The following is a 23,048-nucleotide window of genomic DNA, read 5'->3' on the forward strand; positions in this document are numbered from 1 at the left end:
CCTTAATTATCCAGTCCCCCTGGAGGAAGGCTCATTGTTGTAGTAAAAAGCCGTTTTTAGTGGGGGAGTATTGAGGTTGGATTGTAGGGATAATGAGGAGGAGGGAGGCAGGAGCCGAAGAAAGGAAGGCTTATTTTGTTGCCTTATCAGCCTTTTTGTTCCCTCTTGAGATTTTATCTGACCCTGTTTGATGTCCTTGACAGTGTATAACTCCCGCTTCAGTCAGGAGGTGTGTGGCCTGAAGGAGTTGGTAAAAAGGGGGCTGTTGGTGATATGGGGCCTTTTGGCAGTGAGGAATCCACTCTCTTGCCAGATGGCAGCATGGGGATGAAAAATGTCGTATGCATATTTGGAGTCTGTGTAAATGTTGACTCACTCATTTGTCTTTGGAAAGGGTTAGGGCTCTGGTGAGAGCTATGAGTTCTGTTTTTTGAAAGGAGGTTCCTGGAGGTAGGGGTTTAGCTTTAGTTACTCAGTCAAGGGAAACAATCACATACCCAGCAATTTTGGGGGAGCCAGTGGGCCTGGAAGAGGAGCCATTTATAAATAGCTGGTCATTGGGGTTGGTGAGAGGCTCGGAGGAAATGTTTGGAAAGTGTGGCTGTAGGTGATCTAGGGTGTCAGGGCAAGAATGAGTAAGAGGGGAAGAGGATATGGGGAGTAAGGATGCTGGGTTGAGAGGAGCACTTTTGGCAAGACTGAATTCAGGATTTTTGATAAAGAGGGTATGGAATAATTAAATCCGGGAAGGAAGAAGAGAGCTTAATGCTTGGGAGGAAAGGAGATTTCGTAGATTATGAGGACTGTGGACGGTGGTATTTTGGCTGAATGTTAAGGAGCTGCTGTCCACAAACTAAGTAAAGGAAGTATTTAGAAGGGGTTGGTCTGTTACGTTTTGAAAGGGTATAAGAAAGGTTTGAACAGTGTTTACACAGAAGTGTGCAGGGTCTTGAGAGGTAGAAATTTCAGGTAAGAGCATGGCTGGGTTTAGATGAGAGCCGTTTAGCATGGTGATTTGGAGAGTTTTTATGAGTAGAGCATACAGTTGGAGAAGCTGTGAGGCAGAGATGAAACTTAGTACACTGTGGTGAGTTAGCATGTTTTTGATGTTATGGGTTAAATAAACTGTTAGGTTGGCATGGAGAGATCATTTTAGGTTTTTAAGGTGAGGACAGCAGCTGCTGCCAATGCTTGGAGACAGGCAGGCTGTTTGAGAACTGTGGCTTTAAGCTGTTTAGAGAGGTAGGCAACAACCTGGAGGATGGGTCCTTTAGACTGGGTTAGAACACCTAGTGGAACTTTATGCCATTCGTTGGTATAGAGGGAGAAAGGTTTGGTGAGGTCTGGGAGAGTGAGGATGGGGCTGAGGTGAGAGATTTTTGGAGTAGACAGAAAGGTTGGGTAATAGGCTATGCAGAGTTTAAAGACTCATGGAGAGGGCCTTTAGTAGCTTGGTATAATGGATTGGCAAGTAGAGCAAAGGAGGGAAACTAGAGCCTAAAATATTCTGCTAGTCCTAGAAAAGAGAGAATTTCTTGTTTAGTTTGTGGAGGCGGGAGGGACTGGAGGAGGGATATGCAGTGGGTTGTGAGCCTTCAGGTTTGCAGGGTAAGGGCTAGGCCTAGGTAGGTGACTGAGGGGGTGTATATTTGTGTTTTTTTAGGGGAGACCTAATACCTCTGTTCTGCTAAGAAGTTTAAAAGAGAGAGATAGTCTGGGCATTGCAGTTTTTTTGAGAGGGGCTACACAGGAGCAGATTATTAACACATTGAAGGAGAGTGGATGCTTTTAGGGACAAGGTACAGAGGTTGTGAGCAAGGGCCTGCCTAAAAAGGTGGGGGCTGTCTCTGAAACCTTGAGGTAGTACCCACCAGGTAAGCTGACGTGAAAGGTGGGTGTTGGGGTTTTTTAATGTAAAGGCAAAGAGGTTTTGGGAATTAGGGTATAAAGGAATTGTGAAAAAAGCATCTTTTAGGCTTAGAATAGAAAAATGGGTGGTATTGGAGGGAATTGTGGAAAGTAAAGTGTATGGATTAGGAATTACTGGACATACTGGGAGTACAGCTTGGTTAATGAACCTGAGGTCCTGGACTAAGCGATAAGTTTTATCTGGCTTTTTAACAGGTAGAATTGGTGTATTAAAAGGGCAGTCTGTTGGGTGGAGTAGGTGACTGGTGAGGAGGCAAGAAATGATAGGCTTTAGGCCTATGACAGCTGCTTAGGGGATGCAGTACTGCTTTGGCGATAGGAACTGGATGGGGTTAACTACAGATGGGGAATAAGGGAAGGTTGCATGTTTTAAGGTGGGAGGTTGGAGGAGTAGAAGAAAGTTGGAAATATTAGAGGGGTCTGGATGGATGTGTTGGGTGTTGGGTACTATGGGGAATGTGGAAGTGGAGAGTAGTGTGGAGTTTTGAAAGGACGTTTCTGCCTAGGAGTGGAGTTGGATATGAAGGCCAGACTGTGAAAGAGTGAGTGAAGGAAAAGTTGTGTAGGGAGCAGAAAAGTGGAGGGGTGGCTTGGGGTTTGGAGATTTGTCCATCACTTCCCACAACAGAGACTTGGGAGGACTGGGTGGGTCCTGAAAAATTAGGTAAAGCAGAATAGGTTGCCCTGGTATTCATTAAAAAATATACTGGCCTACTTGCCACCATCAGGGTTACCCTTGGCTTGGATGAAGAGATGGTAGTTGCCAGGGTGTCCATTCTAGGGCACCGTTAGTCTTCAGCGGCAAGGCCAGTGAGTTCCTAGTAGGAGGTTTTGGCCGGCTCAGGAAGGGATGGGGGTGGTCCTTGTTGGGGCAGCTCACAGTCCAACTTCCAGTGGTGTTCCCCGCAAAGGGGGCACGACCTGGTGGGCTTACCTGGGTGTAGGCATTGTCTGGGCCAGGGGCCTTTATTGCCGCATTTGAAACAGGAGTCAGGTGGAGGTGGATTATTAGGAGGCTTCGGTGTAGAGCCACGGCCCAGTGGGCCTGCAGGGCCTCTGATGGTGGAGGCAAGCATTTGAAACTCTGCCTGTTTTTGTCTTTTACTTTCCTCATTATGATTGTTAAAAGGCATTGAAGGCTAAATTAAGAAGGTTTTGTTGTGGGGTTTGAGGGCCATTGTCAAGCTTCTGAAGCTTGTGCCAAATATTGGGGGGTGGATTGGGAGATGAACTGAAGGTTTAAGATAGTGGTTCCTTTTGGGCTAGCTGGGTCTAGCTTGATATATAGGCTTATGGCTTTAGTTAAACGAGACAGAAAAAGGGCTGGGTTTTTGTCAGGACTTTGGGTGATTTCTGAAAGTTTTTTTTTGTAGTTTACTGCTTTGTGGGCACTCTTTTTGAGCCCTGCAAGCAGATATATAATTGTGTGGTCTTGATGGCAGTGCCCAGAGGCCTTGTTTGATCATTCCACTGGGGTTCCTGGTTGGGGACTGCCTCTGTGCTAGTAGGCTGGGTAGGAGCTTGGTGACGAATTGTATTGGTATGTGCCTGAGCTAGGGTTTAGAAACGGTTCTGGTTTTTTGGGGTGAGGGTGGAAAAGAGGATAACATAGAGGCTATGCTAAGTTAGTTTATAAGACTGGGTAAGATACTGAAACTTTTTAATATAAGAGGTTGGGGTTTTTGGGAATGAACTGAGTCTTTTGTTAATTAGAGAGAGATTAGTGAGGGAGAAGGGAACTTTAACAATACCTTTAGCTCTTGCTACTTCCTGAAGGGGAAGCAAGGGAGCTGGTTGCTGAGCATGTTGGGCCCAAGAGCAGGTGAGAGGCAGAGAGATGCAGAGGACTCAGAGTAGGAGGCAGGATGGTTGGAGAGAAGGGGAGAGAGAGAGCCTGAGCAGAGACATACAGTGGGGGGTCATGCTGTTCCAGTGGAGGATTATGATGCTGTTGGGAAGGAGGAAAATCGGCAAGTCAAAGGAAGAGGGGTTGTTGGCCGGGGCTATTGGGTTGAGGGGAGCAGTGGGCGAGTCAGGTTTGGAGCGCATGAGGAGAATTTGAAAAGTAGAGCAGGATTGGCAGAGGGAAGGATGACTAAGGAGAGTAAAGAAAGCCTGAACATAAGGAATCTCAGACCACTTCCCATTGCGGTAGCAAAAGTTGTCTAAGTCTCTGAGCACGTGGGAGTTGAAAGTGCCATTTTTGGGCCACTGGGAGCCAGGGTCTAATTTGTATTGAGGCCATGCGGTATTGAAGTAAAAGATAAGCCTCTTAGGGCGGATTTCTGAATGGAGTCCGACAGCCTTGAGATTGCGGAGGAGACAGCTAAGCTGGGTAGTTTTAGGAGGAGTAGACTGAGACGCTCTCATAGCGAATGGAGCGTGGTGGTGGGGGGCGGTGGTAGAGGAATAAGAGACTGCTGGTGGTGACAAGGACGACGGGAGGGCTTGCCCGGAATAGAGGAGGTAACCGCTGTGTCGGGCATTCCTGAAATGGAGGGACCAGAGGCCCGGAGGCCGGAGGAAGCACTTGGCCCAGAGCTGGGGTTGGAGAGAGGGACGGGTTCCGGGGAAGGGCAACAGTCTCTTTTTACCCACCCTGGCGGAGGTTTTGATGGTGGATGAGGTCGCCAGCAAAGGGAGAATCTAGGAGATTCTCTGGGTCTTCGGCAGGTTCGGGAAAGGTGAGAATGGCCAGGAGAGCGGTGATGGGGAGGGAGAGAGAGAGAGTCCCGGCCAGAGTCTATCCCCTTCCGGGCTTCAGGCACCAGGGTGTAAGGGCAGCTGAGAGAAAGGAAGAACAGACCCAAAGTCAGGCGGGTAAGTTTACTGAACCTGCCGGGCTGCTCCACCACACTCAGAGGAGGCAGCGCCAAGCTTACAGAATGAGGGGTTTATACTGGGGAGGGAGTTTGAGGGAGTTTTTTGGTATGGCTGCATCCTGGGGTTGTTTGCTGGTTAATTTTGCCAAATATCATCTGGTGACATTTATGATAGCAGGAACTTACAGGAGGGTAAAGTTCGTTTATGCTTCCCACGGCCTCCCCCTGTGTGGTCCGGATAGTTTGTAATTGGGGTTTGCTTACAGCAGCAGGGTCTGATAAGTGAAGTTTGCTGGCTTCACCGCAAAGTTTGCTGGCACCTAGATAAGGGCTTAGAAGTGTAAACAGGCTTGGGGGAAAGAGTGGGGCGGCAGGGAAAGGAGTTGCAGAGTGGGGAGGGGAGGGCAGCACGGAGACATTTCAAGAAGCTTTTTGGGGGCAGTTTGTCCCTAACACCTGTATAAGGCACTTACCATGAATGCAGCTTGTAGGACTGGAAGTTGCTCTGAGAAGTGGGTGAGTCGTGAGTGAATGTGAAGACCTAGACATTACTGTACACTATTGCAGGCTTTATAAACAGTGCATACTTAGGCTACACTCAATTTACTTTAAAGTATTTTTTTCTCAGTAATAAATTAACTGTAGCTTACTGCAACTTTTTTACTTTTAATTCTTTAACTTTATAATTCTTTGATAACAACACAGCTTAAAATGCAAAAACATACAGCTATATAAAATATTTTCTCCTTTGTACATCCTTATTCTATATGCTATTTTCTATGTTAACATTTTTTACTTTTTAATATTTTTGTTAAAAACTAAGACACAAACATACTCATAACACAGAGTCAGGATCATCAATGACACTGTCATCCACCTGCACATCTTGACCCACTGAGAGTTCTTCAGAGGCAATAGCATGCATGGAGCTGTCATCTTCTAGGATCATAATGCCTTCTTCTGGAATACCTCTGGAGGACCTGCCTGAGGCTGCTTTACAGTTAATTTTTAATAAGTAGGAGTATACTCTAATACAACAGTAAAAATATAGTAAATACATAAACCAGTCACATAGCACTTTAGTATAATCATCAAGTATTCTGCACTGTACACAATTGTGTGTGCTATACTTTTATATGACTGGCAGTGCAATAGGTTTGCTTACAACAGCGTCGCCACAAACACATGACTAATGCATTTTGCTAAGACATTGCAATGACTACAGCATCACTAGACAATAGGAATTATTTCAGCTCCATTGCCATTTTTTTTTTTTTTTGAGACAAGGTCTTACTCTGAGAACCAGGCTGCAGTGCAGTAGCATGATCATGGATCACTACAGCCTCAAACTCTCAGGCTCTGGAGATCCTCTCCCCTCAGCCTCCCAAGTAGCTGGGACCACAGGCACCTACTACCATGCCCAGGTAATCTTTTGGACTATTTTTGTAGAGATGTGGTCTCCCTATGTTGCCCAGGCTGGTCTTGAACTCTTGGGCTGAAGTGATCTTCCAACCTCAGCCTCCCAAAGTCTAGGATTACAGGCATGAGCCGCCGTGTGCAGCCAGCTTCATTATAGTCTTATGGGACCACCATTGTATATGTGGTCCATCATTGATTGAAACGTTGCTAAGTGGCTTATGACTGTAATTTATCCTTTTAATCACCTAAATAGTACACCAGTATGTGGATAAACTATAACTGATTTAGCCAGTGTGTTATGGTGGTCAAGAGCAAGAGCTATAGGACCCAACTCCAATGCTTGAATCCCAGCTCTGCCACTTAATAACTATGAGAATTTGGAGAAGATTGTTAACTTATCAGTGTTGGAGTTTCCTGGCCATAATAATGATTTTGGCAGGCTAGAATGTGTAGCTCACTTGTTGAGGTCTTCTTTGCATATTTGTCATTAAAGGACAGCCAGGATAAAATGCACCCTGCCTCACTTCCCTGCGATAAGTCGTGTTGAGGAAGGTAGAGCAGGGAGAAGGGAGCAGGAGCAGGAAAACAGGAGGAGGATGTAGCTTTAAATGGAATGGGGAGGAAAGGACCAGGGTAGATCCCACTGAGAAGGGAGCATTCCTAAAAGACCTGAAAGAGGACAGGAAATGAGACAGGTAAACACCTGGAAGAAGAGAATTCTAGGCAGAATCAAAGGCCTTGAAGCAGGAGCATGCCTGGTCTGCTGAAGGAAATAGAAAAAACCCCAGTGTCTTAGAGTAGATTGAGGAAAGAGGAAAGCATGGGATATGAGGTCAGATGGTGCAGGGCCTTGCAGGTAAAGTGGGAGCCCCGGGAGAGTTCTGAGCTAAGGAATAATATGATGGAACTGATGTTTAGAAAAGATCACTTGCCACTATTTTGAGACTAAACATTAGCAGGCTAAAAACAGGCACAGGGATACTGTGGGGCTATCCAGGTAAGAGACGAAGGTCATATGGTAAGTAGTTATACCATAAATATATACATTGAATAAAAAAATATTGTTTGCTAATAGAGAGTGGGGTGTGAGAAAAAGAACAAAGTCAAGGATGGCACCAATATTTTGTGGCTGCAACAAATGGAGTAATAGAGATGACATTTATTGGGATGGGAAGACTGTATGGGAAGCGCGTTTGGGGAGTTTGAAAACCAAGCTGGAGATTCCTGTTATACATCCTAGTGGAGCTGTGAAGTAAGAAGTTAGATATTCACAATGTGGCATCCATAGGAGGGATCTGGCTGAAAATGACAGAGTAGCCAATGTTTTTAAAACCATGAGACAGTATGACAGCTTTGTTAGTTTTCTGTTTTTTGTCACAATAAATCGGCACTAATGTAGGCACTTAGAACAAAACCTATTTATTATTTTACAATACTGGAGGTCAGAATTCTGGTACAAGCCTAATTGGAAAAAAGTCCTTGTGTTGTTAAGGTATGTTCCTTTTTGCTCATTCTGGCTATTGCCAGAGTGTAGTTCTTTGTGGTTTTAAGATTGAGATCCTCGTTTTCTTGCTGGATATAAACTGAGATCCTTTCTTAGCTTCTAGAGCCTACTGCATTTCCTTGACTGAGGTCCCCTTACTCCATCTTCAAGGCCAAAAACAGTGGAACAAGTTTTCACCTTGTATGTCCCTGACTTACTTTTCTTCTTCTTCCAATTTTTAGGACTCATGTGATTATACTGAACTGACCCAGATAACCCAGGATAATTCACATCTCAAGACCCTTAAACTTGATGACGTCTGCAAAGTCCCTTTTGCTGTAAGGTTATATTGGCATAGGATCCAGGAATTAGTGCAGAGCCACAGTCTCAGAAAGAAAATGAGAGTGGATAATGAAGACAGATCATCTGGGTGTAAACCTGGGGATATTCCAGAATATAGAGGTTAGAGAGATAAGAAAGAAACTAGTAAGGAAACTAAGGAGCAGCCTCTAAGTAGAAGGAAAAGAATGGTGAGTGGTGATTGGAGGTGAAGACAGTTTCAAGGGAGGGTATGTTAATTGCCGCTGACACATCAAGGAAGATGAGGACTGAGCATTGACCATTGGATTAGCAACATGGAGTTTCCTGCTGACCTGGACCTGAGCAGTTTTAATGGAGTGGTGGGGGCAAAGCATGACAGAAGAGAATTCAAGACAAAGGGGGCTTTTCCAAAAAAAAAAAAAAAAAGGTATACGAATGGTTAATGTGCAACATGGAAAGATGTTCACCAATATTAGTCATTTGGGAAATGAAAATCAAAAGCACAATGAGTTATCAGTTCACACACACTCAGAGGGCAATAATCAAAGAAATGGACAATAGCAAGAGTTGGGAAGGATATGGAGATATTCTCCCACATTGCTGGTGGAATGTAAAAATGGTGAAGGTGAAGGTGGAAAAATGGAAATGAAGTATTGAGAGGGAGATGGAATATGAGAAGCTGACAGATAACCCAAAGGAACAAACTGACTGATTGGGCATCTGAAATGAGTAAGAAGGAGTGAAAAATGAGCAAAATTATGCCTCTCTGTGGATGCAAATCATATCTCCATTATTTACACTCAGGAGAACTTGTATGAAGTAGTTAATTTCTCTGGATTTTGGCTTTTTCATGTGTACAATGGGGGGTTTATGCCTCACAGAGTTGTAGAAACTGTAAATGAGAGACTTATGAAAAGCCTACTGAATGACATTATGAATAATAATATCATCAGCGGAAGGTGATTTGAGGATGTGATGCTGTTATCCCTGACATGGGCAAGAGGGAACTTGCACAAAGACCAAGGAAGAAAATATCTGTTCTCTGAATGTCTTGTCTGCATTTGAGTGCGATGTCCTTTATTCCATGTCTTCCACCCAATCAGGGCCCTACTGCCACTTAAGTGGTAATTTCTCTTTCAATCATTAGTTGTTCCAGCACCAAGAAGCTTAGCTTGAGTTGAGGCATCTGAATCAGGAGGCCAGGATCCTTGGGAGATTGACAACAGGAGGATACTTCTATCAGAATACTCCAGGATTCCAACAGTATCTTAGTCTATTTGGCTACTATAATAAAATACCTTAGATGTATAAATCACTGGGAAATTTGTATATAATAGAAATTTATTTCTCACAGTCTGGAGGCTGAGAAGTCTAATATCAAGGCACCAGTAGATTCAGGATCTGGTAAGGCAGATTCAGGGTCTCTTCATCTCACCTTCAGCTCCATAGATGACATCTTATTGTGACATCATCACATAGCAGAGGGGGAAACACTGCACTCAGTGGGGAAAGGGGAGAACAGTATGTCCTCACATGATGGAAGGTGGGAACACCATGTCCTCACATTATGGAAGCAGGCAATACTGTGTCCTCACATGATGGAAAGTGGGAACACCGTGTCCTCACATGGTGGAAGAGGTAATACTTTGTCCTCACATGGTGGAAGGGGCAATACTGTGTCCTCACATGATGGAAAGCAGGAACACTGTGTCCTTACATGGTGGAAGGGGCAATACTTTGTCCTTACATGGTGGAAGGGGCAATACTGTGTCATTACATAGTGGAAGCAGGGAACACTATGTCCTTACATAATGGAAGGAGAAACACCATGTCCTCATATGTTGGAAGTGGGGAACACCGTGTCCTCATATGGAGAAAGGGGGTAAGACTATGTCCTCACACGGTGGAAGGGAGCAACACTGTGTCCTCACATGGTGAAAGGCAGGAACATCATGTCCTTATATGGTGGAAGGGGGAAACACAATGTCTTCACATGATCCAAGGCAGGAACACTGTCCTCACATGGTGGAAGGAAGAACACTGTGCCCTCATATGGTTGAAGTGACAGAAGGGCAAAAGGGGCGACACTGTCCTCAAGCCATTTTATGAGTACCAATCCCATTCTTGGGACCTAATCACGTCCAAAAAGCCCCCTCTTCTTCATGCTTTTGCATTGGGGATTAAGTTCCAACATGAAACATCCAAACCATAGCAAGGGTCTTCAGTGACCATTGTCATGAGGGGAAAAGATGGGAGCTTTGGAATCATCCAGTGTTGGATCTAAGGCTTTGCTCTGCCACCAACTAGTTTTGAATACTGTTGACCTATACCAACTATAGTAGGTTCTTATAACAATTAAAAGGAATATCAGAGTAAAATGTGTATTTATAATGTAATGTTTTAAAGAGAAGAAAATATAAATAAAAATTTATTGGGTTCTTTGAAAGCAGAGGACTTTTAAGTTTGATATCATTGGAAGAAATCATAAACAAGAAGACCAAAACATTTAGTATTTTAAAATTAAAAATGTATTTAAAGAAGAATTGAATAATGCGTGCAAAGTGCCTGGGACAAAAACTGGTTCAAAACAGCCTCAAAAGCCTTTTTCCTCTTTTTTGTTTTTTGGTTTGGTTTTTTGTTGCCTTTGGTGCAGTGGGAAGGTCAGTTGGGTGAACACATCTTATGCTGCCCCAGGGCTGATGTGCACTGATACCCAGTAATGTGCAGTCACCTGGGAAGCCAGTGAAAAGACTGGCACACCCTCGGCCTTCTGCTCAGCCTAAAGGGGAAGATGGCAGAAACGAAGCCCTGCTATGGATCCTCTCGCTCCTGCCTCACGCACCCACCATCCAGCAGGCACCTAGCACTATTTCCCAGTGCTCCACCTCTTAGCAGGGACTCTGTTCAGATCTTTGTTTTCTGTGGGTGGCAATGAGGAAATGAGCTCACCTGAGCCATGAGGGAAACTAAGAGGCCCAAGGATCTAGGTCACCAGACATGCCACAGCAGCTCATGGTACTAGAGTTAGCCCATCTCTGCATAAAAGCTGGGACTCAAATAAGAGGCAGAGGCTGCAAGAAGCTGAGGACCCCTCAGGAGGAAAGAAACACCCACACACCATGGTGGAAGAATGGCCAGGTTCACAATAAGAGGTGGATAAGGGAGTAAGGAAGTCTCCAATTAGGACCTCGGGCCACGCATAGTCAAGGGAGGTCATTGTGTCCACCCCTGTTTCCAGGTAGAGCCACACCAGAGAGTTTGTCAGTAGCCCCTGTGCTGCATCTCCCTCTGCTGACCCCATGGGATGGGAACAAGGTGGCCCAGACCCTTTGCACCAAGAAGTACTTGTCTCCTCAGCCCTATTCCCCCACAGCCCCACATCCTCCTGAGAGAGCCCAGGTTAGTCCTGCAGGAAGACTCATGACCATCCCAGGACAAACTGTGGCAGAGACTGTACATAGTGTCCAAGGTGTTCAGAAAAGTCAGATGTGGGAGAGATCATGTTTAAACCTTTAAGATCCAGAGAGCTCCATGGAACAAGCATCTTGGGAAGAGCTTTGAGCAGCACAGTAGTATTTCAACAGTCGGGAGTGAGGGTGAGGAACAGGGAGAAGGAACTTTCATTTCAGGCAGAGGGATGCAAGTGAGCAAAGAAGTGAATGACCTAGGGTTTGGGGCCAGCATGGCTACTGGGGTATTAAGGGTCAGAATAAGAAGAGGTTGGAGAAGGCTGAGTCAGACCTTCTCAACAGCTTCACCCATCAGAGCCCAAGTAGCCCTCATCAAGTGGGTGTGGAAGGATATCACACTTCTGTTCTTACAGCCAAGTGCCTTATACTAGGCCAAGGAAAGAGCTGAGGCTGTTTTCCTAAGACAGCCTCCAACTGTGGCCTCTTAGGGTCATTCTCTGAGACACAGAGGCTAGGAAGGTTTTGAGATGATAAAAATTTCTCTTTCTACTCTACAGGAAGTTGAGTTTGGATCCACAGGCTGAGGCTGAAGATTAAATTCAGATTAGCACAGAAGAAAAGAAAGGTGGCTTTGGTTCAGTTGTATAATGTGCACTAGACACCCCCCCTCCACCACCAACATGCATGCACACACACACACTGCCTGATACCCCCAAGGGAGCCCTACACAAAATCTGCAAAGGAAGCCTCCGCCTGTTCCTTTGTGGGCTCCTACCCACCCACGATATCCTCCAACTCAGCATCCAGAAGCCAGGTCCTATGTCCCTCCTCTGCAGCACAGTCAACACCTCTGCACAGTTCCCATGTCTGGGCTTGTGTCCTCAGAATTACACACACCAGTGACATGGCAGAGGTGGTGAGGATTTGCCACCTGTGCAATCAGACAGGGTCCCCCTGGGAAGGCTTCTGAAAGAGAGGGATCAGGAGCAATGTCAATGACAAGGGAAGAATCTTTGCCCAAGTGTAAGTGCATCTTTGGGAGGTGTCACAGAATGCGAACAGGCCATGGGTACACTGTAGAACTGTGGCTATGAGATCAGCGTAACACAGACTAGGGGTAGCGGGAACTGAACCAGCACTGGGAAAGGCGGGGGTCTGCAGGCTTCAGGCTCAGAGTGCAAGTGTCCTGGGAGTGCCAGATCCTGTTTCTTCCTCCAATCGAATGATCTTAATGGCCTGGCCTGGACGATGATAATGAACCTCACTGTAGATAGGAGTGAGAGACTCCCTTTTTTCCAGATATTGCTCACTGATGCCCTGGAATACAAGACAGAGGGTTGTTGGATCAGCTGAGGGATAGAAACGATGTGGAGGGACCCACAAGGCCAATACCCACTGCCATGCACTGTTCATGAATTCCTCTAAAGTGCCCAGCACTACATCACACCCAGGTGCAAATTTTCTTAGTAAATGCTGTTGATTGTCCAGATACAGATAAACAGGCCGTGTGGTCAGAAATGGCAGGTCCTGGAATTAGAAGCCCAAGGCTGGACAGAGAGACCTGGAAGTTGCCAGGGTGGTCAGTGCCCCAGCCCTTACCTTGTCCTTGCCCTTCGGAAACACTTGCTGCCTGAGATCTTCATATTGGTTGACACCATCATCGACCCCATGGTTCTCCTGCAATTCTCTACCTGAGAAAATCAAAGCTTGAATCTGTGCCATAGAAACCTATATCCCTCCCCACTGCCATGAACCCCAAGGCCAAAGCCACACCCACCATCCTTCTACAGAGTCCACTCCCTGGAGGAAAAATTCAGGAGAAAGGAAGCTGAGGTTCTAGTGAGGGAGTGGAGGTGTCTGGGTATGGAAGGAGAAATTCAACTTGCCTCTTACTATATTCATCATCCTCTTCTTCTTCCCACATGTCTTCAAAAGATACAGCCCAGTTCCCAGGACCAACAGCATACCCACAACAGCCCCTAGGATGCCTGGGAGCAGTCTAACCGTGTTGTGTGAACCTGTTTCTGTCACATGGGGAGAGTGGAAAATGTTAAGGCAGGAGGTAACTTGAGATACTCATTGCCAAGAGGAGTCAGAGGAAGAAAGCAGGTGGAGCAGTGGTAAGGAGCCTGGTGCCAAAGCTGAAGTGGGAGGAGCATGGCAGGTCCATTCATTCAACTGGTTAGGAGCTGCTGCTTGGTACCAGGGATGCTGAGATGCAAAAGACAATGTCCACAGCAGCCCAGCACACAGGAAAGAAGACAGAAAATACCAACTTCCAGACAGAGGGATCGCAGCTGCAATAGTGGCTTCCACCTTGTACAAGGTCTTCAGGGAGGGTCTCCCAGAGGAGGTGCTGGCTAAACTGAGGCTTGAAGGCGAGTGTGAGATTCTCAGATATTCAGGGTGGGGGAATTCAAGGAAATAGGAGTACCAAGTTCGGGGAATGTTTGTGTCAAAACACCAGCCCTGGGAGTTGCCGGCACCCCACTGTAGCAGGAGAGAGACAGAGCAGGGAGGAGCTGTGGCAAGGGGAGTCAGACAGAGACAAGACTCTGTGCCCCGAGGGCCTTGTGGTCACGCTAAGTGCTGAACACTCCAGGATGGGGGTGAGGGAGGAGGTGGCAGGTGGTTTAAAGTGATGCTGACACATCAGATCCCCCAGCAGCTCCTGGAGGGAGGGTTGGAGAGGACGAGGCTGCACACAGGGTATCATTCATTCAGTGAATACTGCTTGTGAGCAAACGTTGTCAGGAGCTATGCTTGGCACAGGGATTCAAAGGAAAACATCAAGACATTGCAGTCTACAAGGCAGACAGTGACATAAACAGGTCATTACTACTCAGTGTGAGGTGCCATGGATGGCTCCCTAAGGAGGTGGGGCCTGAGGGCAGGACCAGGTACATCATTTTCAGGACCCTGTGCAATGCAAATTTAAATTCCCTTGATTAAAAAGGATTAAAAACTTCAAGGAAGAAATAGCAGAATTTTAACCAATTGTGGAATCCTGTGAAGTGTGGGACCCTGTGTGACTGCATCTGTCTTGTGCTCATAAAGCATGTCATAGCTTAGAGGAATGCTTGGAAAGGAATAAAAGAGGAAGTGTCAGCCACTGGGTGTGGGAGGGCTGATGGGGTAAGAAACAGCATGTTCAGAAGCTCAGAAGCTTACAGAAAGCAGGACATATTTTGGGAAATAAAAGAAAGGAGTTTGGTGTGAAGTGCACAGGTGAAGCCGGAAACATGGGCAAAGGAGCATCTGAGCCCGAATTCCATGGGGGAGTAACTGGAGGCCAGATCACACAGAAGACACAGACAACAACCCGATTTGACCCACTTTTCCCAAAGCCCACTCTGGATGTTCAGTGGAGGATGGATGGGGTGGGAGAGCTCCTGGAAGGCTGCTGTCCGAATCGGCAGGGACATGGTGGGGATGTGGCGAGGAGGGTATGGATGAGAAAGATGGTTAAAGGCAGAACGAAGGTGGATGTGACTCCCACACTGCTGTGTGTGGTGAGCACGTGGAAGGTGGTGCTAATGCACATGGCAGAGAAGAGAGCCCAGAACCCTCAGACCCCAGTGCTGCCTGAGCTTGGGCAGCCCCTCTTATCCTGCAGGCTACACTCACCACTCACCTTGGACACAGACTTTCCCAAGGTCTAAGATTGCAGCTTTCTGATCCACCTGGTTGCTGACCACACAGGTGAGGTGGGTGCTGCACTGGCACAGGGGCAGGTTCACAGCCAGTGTCCAGGGGTTGGGGGCTGGTCCTGGTGTTTCTCTGTGCTCCAGCTCTCTGAGGAGGTCCTTGCTCTCCCAAGTCACATTCAGGTCCTCTGTGGCCCCTGGAGCCCTACACTCCAGGGTGATGTTACACAGGTCTGGTGTGATAGACAGTGACTTTGCCAGGATCTCAGGGTGAGGCACAGGCTCTGGGGCAGAAGGGGACAAAAGAGGGTAATCTCACATGTGTGGAGAACATTGCATGTCTCACTTTTAATAATTTTCTCATTGCAGCCGTGGCATGCACCCTGTAAGGAAAGTGGGTGTATTCTACAGATGAAACACAATTTGCCCAAAGCTAAATACGGAGCAAATGAAATAAGAAGGGAAGCCACTGAGTTTAGCTCCATGTGGGTTCTCTAGATTCAACATGTCTTAAAACTGTCCCAAAGAAAATAAAATCTGGACTCCACCTTCCCAGGGTGCAGTGTTTTCAGAATATCAGGGTCTTTCAAAGAAGGGGAAGAAGTCTGGGGAAGAAAAGCTTGTGCTGGACCAGGGTCCCTCCCCTGTGTCTCCAGCTGAGGCCATGCCTGAGACTGCATAGCCTTGGTGGGGCAGGACATCAGGTCAGCTATGGGAGGCCAGAGAAAGGCCCATGATCCCTAAAGTAGACACGTCTGTGGGAGATGCGGTGATAGTGACTGGGAACAATGACTCTGAGTGTGCTTAGAAAGTGCCACTGAACCTGTGGTGCAGACAGAAGAGAAGAATCAGATTCACAGGCCAGCCTGAGAAATCACGTGGGACCTAAAGCTGCAAACGCCACTCTCTCCATGGCAGGATATTTCCCTATGCAGAGAGGAACTTTAGGGAAAGAAAGAGTTGGTAAATGGGTTCCCTAAGAAGTGTTGTGGTGTAAACTTTCTCTTACACAGATGGAGGCTTTGAGAGTTAGATTTGTGGCGGCTTGTGTGACTGAGGCTGGCTTTGGGCTGGGGCTGAGTGAGAGGAGAGGGGACTGGGAGGACTCCATTCACAGGGATTCCCAACTGTGGCAGGTAGAACAGTGGCCTCCAAAATGTCCAGGACCCATCCTGGTAACCTGGGAATAGGTTAGGCTGCTAGAGAAGAGGAATTAAGGTTGATGGCATTAAGATGGAATTAAGGTTGCTAATCAGTTGACTTTAAAATAGGGAGATTATTCTGAATTCCCAAACACTAACATCAGTGTTCTATTAGGAGATACAGGAAGATGGCCATGAGCCATGGGACGCCAGCAGCCACTGGCAGGTGAAAAAGGAGAAAAAACAAGTTCTCCCCTGGAGTCCCCATAAAGAACAGAGCTCGCCACCACCTTCAATTTAGCTCATGGACACTTGCGTCAGGCCTCTGGCCTACAGCACAGTGAGATAATAAATTTATCTTGCTTTCAGCCAATAATTTTTGACAATTTGTTACATCAGCAATAAAAAATTACTATACAAATTAAGTGACATTAGTCATATATAGGACGATTAATGTTATTGAAAAAATGGCTATTTTTCAGAATTTTCATTTCCTCTCCCAAAACACTGAAAGAGCTTCATTCCCTGGTGTGAATCTCAGCTCTGCTCTCTATCTCTGGGGACCTCACAAGCCTTATTTTTAGTGGAGAAAATAAAGTCTGAAGGTCGGTGTCTGAATGGAACCCTGCATGGGGCCTATGTGACATTCTAGGGACAAAAAAAGCAGGTAAGCCAGAGGATGGGGGAGAAAGGGGTGTCACTCACCGTAAACAGTGAGGTAGAAAACCTGGAAAATCCCCTCTCCCTTAGTAGAGGTGATGTTGGCAAAGTACTGCCCACTGTCCTCAGGGGCCAGGTTCTCAATCCTCAGGGATGACATGCTGGGTACATGGACCCTCTGCTTGAACTTGTCCTGGAGTTTCAACCAGGTTGGAGAGTCGGCCCCCCTGTGGACTCGCAGCAACTGTGTGTGATTTGTCGTAGTGCCCAAAGCCCATAGAACTTCCTCCAGCTCGGCGCCTACATCTACTCTGAGCTTCTCGATCGCATTAAACAAGACAGAACCTCCTCGGATGCCCTTCAGATGAATGGGGACTCCAGAATCCTTCCTTGCGGAGCCATGTGCTCCAGAAGTGTTGGCTGCAGTGCTGCAGACACCTAGGGCATAGAAACAGGAAACATGAGTATTTCCTCATCAAGAACAAATGAGACAACCACAGAACTTTGGTTCAGAGTCACAGAAATCCATCAAAAATCCTCCCTTGATTCTGGGAGGGCTGCCTAGCATAATGGACTTGAATCAAGTCTGGAATCAAGTCCTGGTTCTAGTGGAGTGTGATCTAGAGCAGGTTCCTGAACCTCTCGATCTTCAGTTTTCTTACCTGCCCCATAATGAGAGTAAGGATCAAATGAGACCCTAGATCAAAAGCATCTAGCACATTTTCTGGCATATGCTAAGTGCATAACTGCAGGAGGCAGCTTCTAACGTGGCTCCCAAGGATGCCTCCCCACTGTGTGCACACCTCTGTGTAATGCCCTCCCCTGGAGTATGGGCTGCACTGATTACTTGCAAATGCAGCAAAAGTGATGGAGTGTCCCTTCTGTCTGGCTCTCACCCTCTGTCTCCATTACTCTCTCCTGTTCAGGCTGATGAAGCCCGCTACCACATTGTGAGCTGCTCTGTGGAGAGGCCCACATGGCAGGGAGCTGAGGGCAGCCTCGACCAATACCTTCATTCCAGTCTCTGCGACCTTGAGCCACAGGACCCAGCTGAACCACACCTGGATCCTGACCTCCATAAACTGTGAGACAATGAGCCACAGGACGCAGGTCCTGGGTTGTGACCTCCATAAATGGTGAGACCATGCCCCATATTGTGTTAAGGCCCTAAGTTCTAGGGTTACAGGTCACACAATACACAACTAAGGCAAAGATGAAGGTTGCTTTCCTTTGCCTTTCCTTCTAGGAAGGGAATTAGTCCAGATAGGATAGGGCAGGATAAGACAGGGCATGAATTAGACAGGTTGTCCTGTGGCAGCAGTTACAAAAGTCAGGGACTTAGAACAAGGGGAGTTTGTATATTACTCACACTACATGTCCCACAAGGGATAGTGAGGGAAGGGTCATGTCACTCGTGGGTGGGGGCTCCACACCTTGTAGCAGCTCCATATGGAACCCACAGCCTCCTCACATCCTCCTCCATCCCCACAGTAGAGAAGGGAGGAGATAAGAGAGGCCCCCTTGGGGCATTCACTGCACCGTCCAGAAGTGATATAATCTCTACCCGTATTTTCTGGACAGAACTAGTCAGGAGACCCTGCTAACTTCCAGGGGCTGAAAGTGTGGGGGAGCAGATGGACTGTTTGGTAGCACTGTGTCCCTGCCACCAAGAGAGCACTTCCCTATGCAGTGCCCATGAGGACCCTGGTCAGTCTCCCTCAGTCACTGTCTCCCAAAGAGCCCTGACCAGTGGACACAGCTGCCTCAGCTCCACCTCTTTCTGAGCCCTTCCTTGTCAATCAGGCACATCCACAATGAACCCAGAGACCTCTGTCCTTCCTGGGGACCAGGGTGGGACCAATCTGGACCAGGTTCATCTGGGTTTGTGGCTGTGTGGCAGGGCACCCAGTACTCTCTCTAATGACTAAATTCCTCCCCATTTTCAGCCTGCACTATTCTGCTGTCCTACACCCATTCCTGGTTCTCACTGAAAGCAAATAGCTCATGCCAATCCTTAGATGTGGAAGCATTTCAAATATTTATGTTTCCAGTTATACACTAACTCAGTTCACCAAACCCCTCCTATGGGCCAGGCCTCACTCCCTCCTTTCAGCTCCCTCAAGGGACTAGGCCCCACCCCAGGCTCAGCACCCCTTAGCGCCAAGACCACAGGCCTTCAGGATCCACATCAGTGAGTTAGTGGTTTTGTCAGTCCATTTTTGCATTGCTATAAAGAAACATCTAAGACTAGATAGTTTATAAAGAAAATATGTCTAATTGGCTCACAGTTCTGCATGCTGTACAGGAAGTGTAGAGCCAGCATCTGCTCCTGGTGGGGGCCTCAGAAAGATCACAGTCATGGTGGAAGGCAAAGGGTAGCCAGCATATCACATGGTCAGAGCAAGGGCAAGAGAGATGGGGAGGAAGATGGCCGAATAGAAGAGCTCTGTTCTGCAGCTCTCAGTGAGATCAATGCAGAAGGTGGGTGATTTCTGCATTTCCAACTGAGGTACCTGGCTCATCTCACTGCGAGTAGTTAGACAGTGGGTGCTGCCCATGGATGGTGAGCTGGAAGCACAGGGGGTTGGGGAACTCCCTCCTCTAACCAAGGAAAGCCGTGAAGGACCCTGCCAGGAAGAACTGTGCTATCTGGCCCAAATACCATGCTTTTCCCAGAGTCATCACAACCTGCACACCAGGAGATTCCCTCGGGTGCCTATGCCACCAGGGCCCTGGATTTCAAGCACAAAACTGGGCAGCCATTTGGGTAGACACTGAGCTAGCTGCAGGAGTTTTTTTTTTTTATACCCCAGTGGCACAGGCGAGACAGAATGGTTCACTCCCCTGAAAAGGGGGCTGAAGCCAGGGAGCCAAGTGGTCTAGCTCAGTGGATCCCACCCCCACGGAGTCCAGCAAGCTAAGATCCACTGACTTGAAATTCTTGCTGCCAGCACAACAGTCTGAAGTTGACCTGGGATGCTCAAGCTTGGTAGGGGGAGGGGCATCTGCCATTACTGAGGTTTGAGTAGGTGGTTTTCCTGTCACAGTGCAAACAAAGCTGTTGGGAAGTTTGAACTGGGCAGATCCCACTACAGCTCGGCAAAGCCGCAGTAGCCAGACTACCTCTCTAGATTCCTTCTCTCTGGGCAGGGCATCTCTGAAAGAAAGGCAGCAGCCCCAGTCAGGGGATTGTAGATAAAACTCTCATCTCCCTGGGACAGAGCACCTGAAGGAAGGGGCAGCTGTGGGCCCAGCTTCAGCAGACTTAAAGGTTCCTGCCAGCAGGAACCTGTGGATCTACCAGTACAGTTCTTGAACTCTGCTGAGGGACAGACTGCCTCCCCAGGTGGGTCCCTGACCCCCATTCTTCTTGACTGGGGGGACACCTCCCAGCAGGGTTCGACAGACACCACATACAGGAGAGCTCCAGCTGGCATCTGGTGGGTGCCCCCGGGAGAAAGCTTCCAGAGGAAGGAACAGGCAGCAATCTTTGCTGTTCTGCAGCCTCCACTGGTGATACCCAGGAGAACAGGGTCTGGAGTGGACCTCCAGCAAACTCCAGCAAACCTGCAGCAGAGGGTCCTGACTGTTAGAAGGAAAACTAACAAACAGAAAGGAATAGCATCAACATCAACAAAATGGATGTCCACACAGAATCCCCATCTGAAGGTCACTAACATCAAAGCCCCAAGATAGATAAATCCATGAAGATGAGAAAAAACCAGAGCAAAAAGGCTGAAAATTCCAAAAACCAGAATGCATCTTCTCCTCCAAAGGATCACAACTCCTTGCCAGCAAGGGAACACAACTGGATGGAGAATGAATTTGACAAATTGACAGAAGTAGGCTTCAGAAGGTGGGTAATAATAAACTCCTCCAAGCTAAAGGAGCATGTACTACCCCAATGCAAGGAAGCTGAGAACATGGAGAAAAGGTTAGAGGAATTGCTAACTAGAAAAACCATTTATAGAAGAACATAAATGACTTGATAGAGCTGAAAAACAGCACAAGAACATCGTGAAGCATACGCAAGTATCAATAGGTGAATTGATCAAGAGGAAAAAAGACATCAGAGTTTTAAGATCAACTTAATGAAATAAAGCATGAGGACAAGATTAGAGAAAAAAGAATGAAAAGGTACAAACAAAGCCTTTAAGTAATATGGGACTATATGAAAAGACCAAACCTATGTTTGACTGGTGTACATGAAGGTGATGGGGAGAATGGAAACAAGTTGGAAAACACTCTTCAGGATATTATCCAGGAGAACTTCCCCATCTAGCAGCACAGGCCAACATTCAAATTCAGAGAACAACACAAAGATACTCCTTGAGAAGAACAACTCCAAGACACATAATCGTCAGATCACCAAGGTTGAAATGAAGGAAAAAATGTTAAGGGCAGCCAGAGAGAAAGGTCAGGTTACCCACAAAGGGAAGCCCATCAGACTAACAGCAGATCTCTCTGCAGAAACCCTACAAGCCAGAAGAGAGTGGGGGCTAATATTCAACATTCTTAAAGAGAAGAATTTTCAATCCAGAATTGCATATCCAACCAAATTCAGCCTTGTAAGCGATGGAGAAAAAAATCCTTTAGAGACAAGCAAATGCTGAGAGATTTTGTCACCACCAGGCCTGCCTTACAAGAGCTCCTGAAGGAAGCACTAAATATGGAAAGGAACAACTGGTGCCAGCTACTGCAAAAACATACCAAATGGTAAAGACCATTGACACTATGAAGAAACTGCATCAACTAATGGGCAAAATAACCACTAGAATCCTAATGACAGAATAAAATTAACACATAACAATATTAACCTTAAATGTAAACAGGCTAAATGTCCCAATTAAAAGACACAGACCGGCCAATTGGATAAAGAGTCAAGACCTATCAGTGTTCTGTATTCAGGAGACCCATCTCATGTGCAAAGACACACATAGGCTCAGAATAAAGGGATGGAGGAATATTTACCAAGCAAATGGAAATAAAAAATAAAGCAGGGGTTGCAATCCTAGTCTCTGATAAAACAGACTTTAAACCAACAAAGATCAAAAGAGACAAAGAAGGCCATTACATAATGGTAAATGGATCAATTCAACAAGAAGAGCTAACTATCCTAAATATATACGCACCCAATACAAGAGCACCCAGATTCATAAAGGAAGTTCTTAGAGACCTACAAAGAGACTTAGACTCCCATGCAATAATAGTGGAAGACTTTATCACCCCGTTGTCAGTATTAGACAGATAAACGAGACAGAAAATTAACAAGGATTTTCAGGATTTGAATTCAGCTCTGGACCAGGCAGACATAATAGACATCTACAAAACTCGCCACCCCAAGTCAACAGAATATACATTTTTCTCAGCACCATATAGCACTTATTCTAAAATCGACCACATAATTGGAAGTAAAAAACTCTTCAGCAAATGCAAAAGAATGGAATTCAAAACAGTCTCTCAGACCACAGTGCAATCAAACTAGAACTCAAGATTAAGAAACTCACTCAAAACTGCTCAACTACATGGAAACTGAACAACCTGCTCCTGAATGACTACTGGGTACATAACAAAATGAAGGCAGAAATAAAGATGTTCTTTGAAGCCAACGAGAACAAAGACACAACATACCAGAATCTCTGGGACACATTCAAAGCAATGTGTAGAGGGAAATTTATAGCACTAAATGCCTACAAGAGAAAGAAAAGATCCAAAATTGACACCCTAACATCACAATTAAAAGAACTAGAAAAGCAAGAGCAAACACATTCAAAAGCTAGCAGAAGGCAAGAAATAACTAAAATCAGAGCAAAACTGAAGGAAATAGAGACACAAAAAACCCTTCAAAAAATTAATGAATCCAGGAGCTGGTTTTTCGAAAAGATCAACAAAATCGATAGACCGCTAGCAAGACTAATAAAGAAGAAAAGAGAGAAGAATCAAATAGATGCAATAAAAAATGATAAAGGGGATATCACCACCGATCCCACAGAAATACAAACTACCATCAGAGAATACTACAAACACCTCTACGCAAATAAACTAGAAAATCTAGAAGAAATGGATAAATTCCTCGACACATACACCCTCCCAAGACTAAACCAGGAAGAATTTGAATCTCTGAATAGACCAATAACAGGCTCTGAAATTGTGGCAATAATCAATAGCTTACCAACCAAAGAAAGTCCAGGACCAGATGGATTCACAGCCGAATT

At 46.3% G+C, this 23,048-nt stretch overlaps 1 protein-coding gene and 1 long non-coding RNA gene across 2 annotated transcripts in view; one reads left to right on the plus strand and one right to left on the minus strand.

Annotated features, from left to right (window-relative positions):
• Positions 1-425: 425 nt before the first annotated feature.
• On the plus strand, positions 426-9,286 carry LOC134734741 (uncharacterized). The gene is made up of 3 exons (XR_010117776.1): positions 426-1,874; positions 6,039-6,175; positions 7,896-9,286. It is a non-coding gene; the product is annotated as an uncharacterized lncRNA (long non-coding RNA).
• A 3,839-nt stretch (positions 9,287-13,125) lies between these two features.
• Positions 13,126-23,048, minus strand: part of LOC134734872 (uncharacterized) — a 60,678-nt gene continuing 50,755 nt past the window's right edge. The window contains exons 8-10 of the mRNA XM_063628230.1: positions 16,879-17,271; positions 15,019-15,315; positions 13,126-13,408 (exon numbers count right to left, since the gene is read on the minus strand). Coding sequence (XP_063484300.1) covers positions 13,221-13,408; positions 15,019-15,315; positions 16,879-17,271 — 878 coding nt within the window. The 3' untranslated portion in view covers positions 13,126-13,220. The remainder of the gene's footprint in view (positions 13,409-15,018; positions 15,316-16,878; positions 17,272-23,048) is intronic.

This window comes from Symphalangus syndactylus, chromosome 12, assembly GCF_028878055.3.
Source record: "Symphalangus syndactylus isolate Jambi chromosome 12, NHGRI_mSymSyn1-v2.1_pri, whole genome shotgun sequence".
NCBI classification, from domain to species: domain Eukaryota; kingdom Metazoa; phylum Chordata; class Mammalia; order Primates; family Hylobatidae; genus Symphalangus; species Symphalangus syndactylus.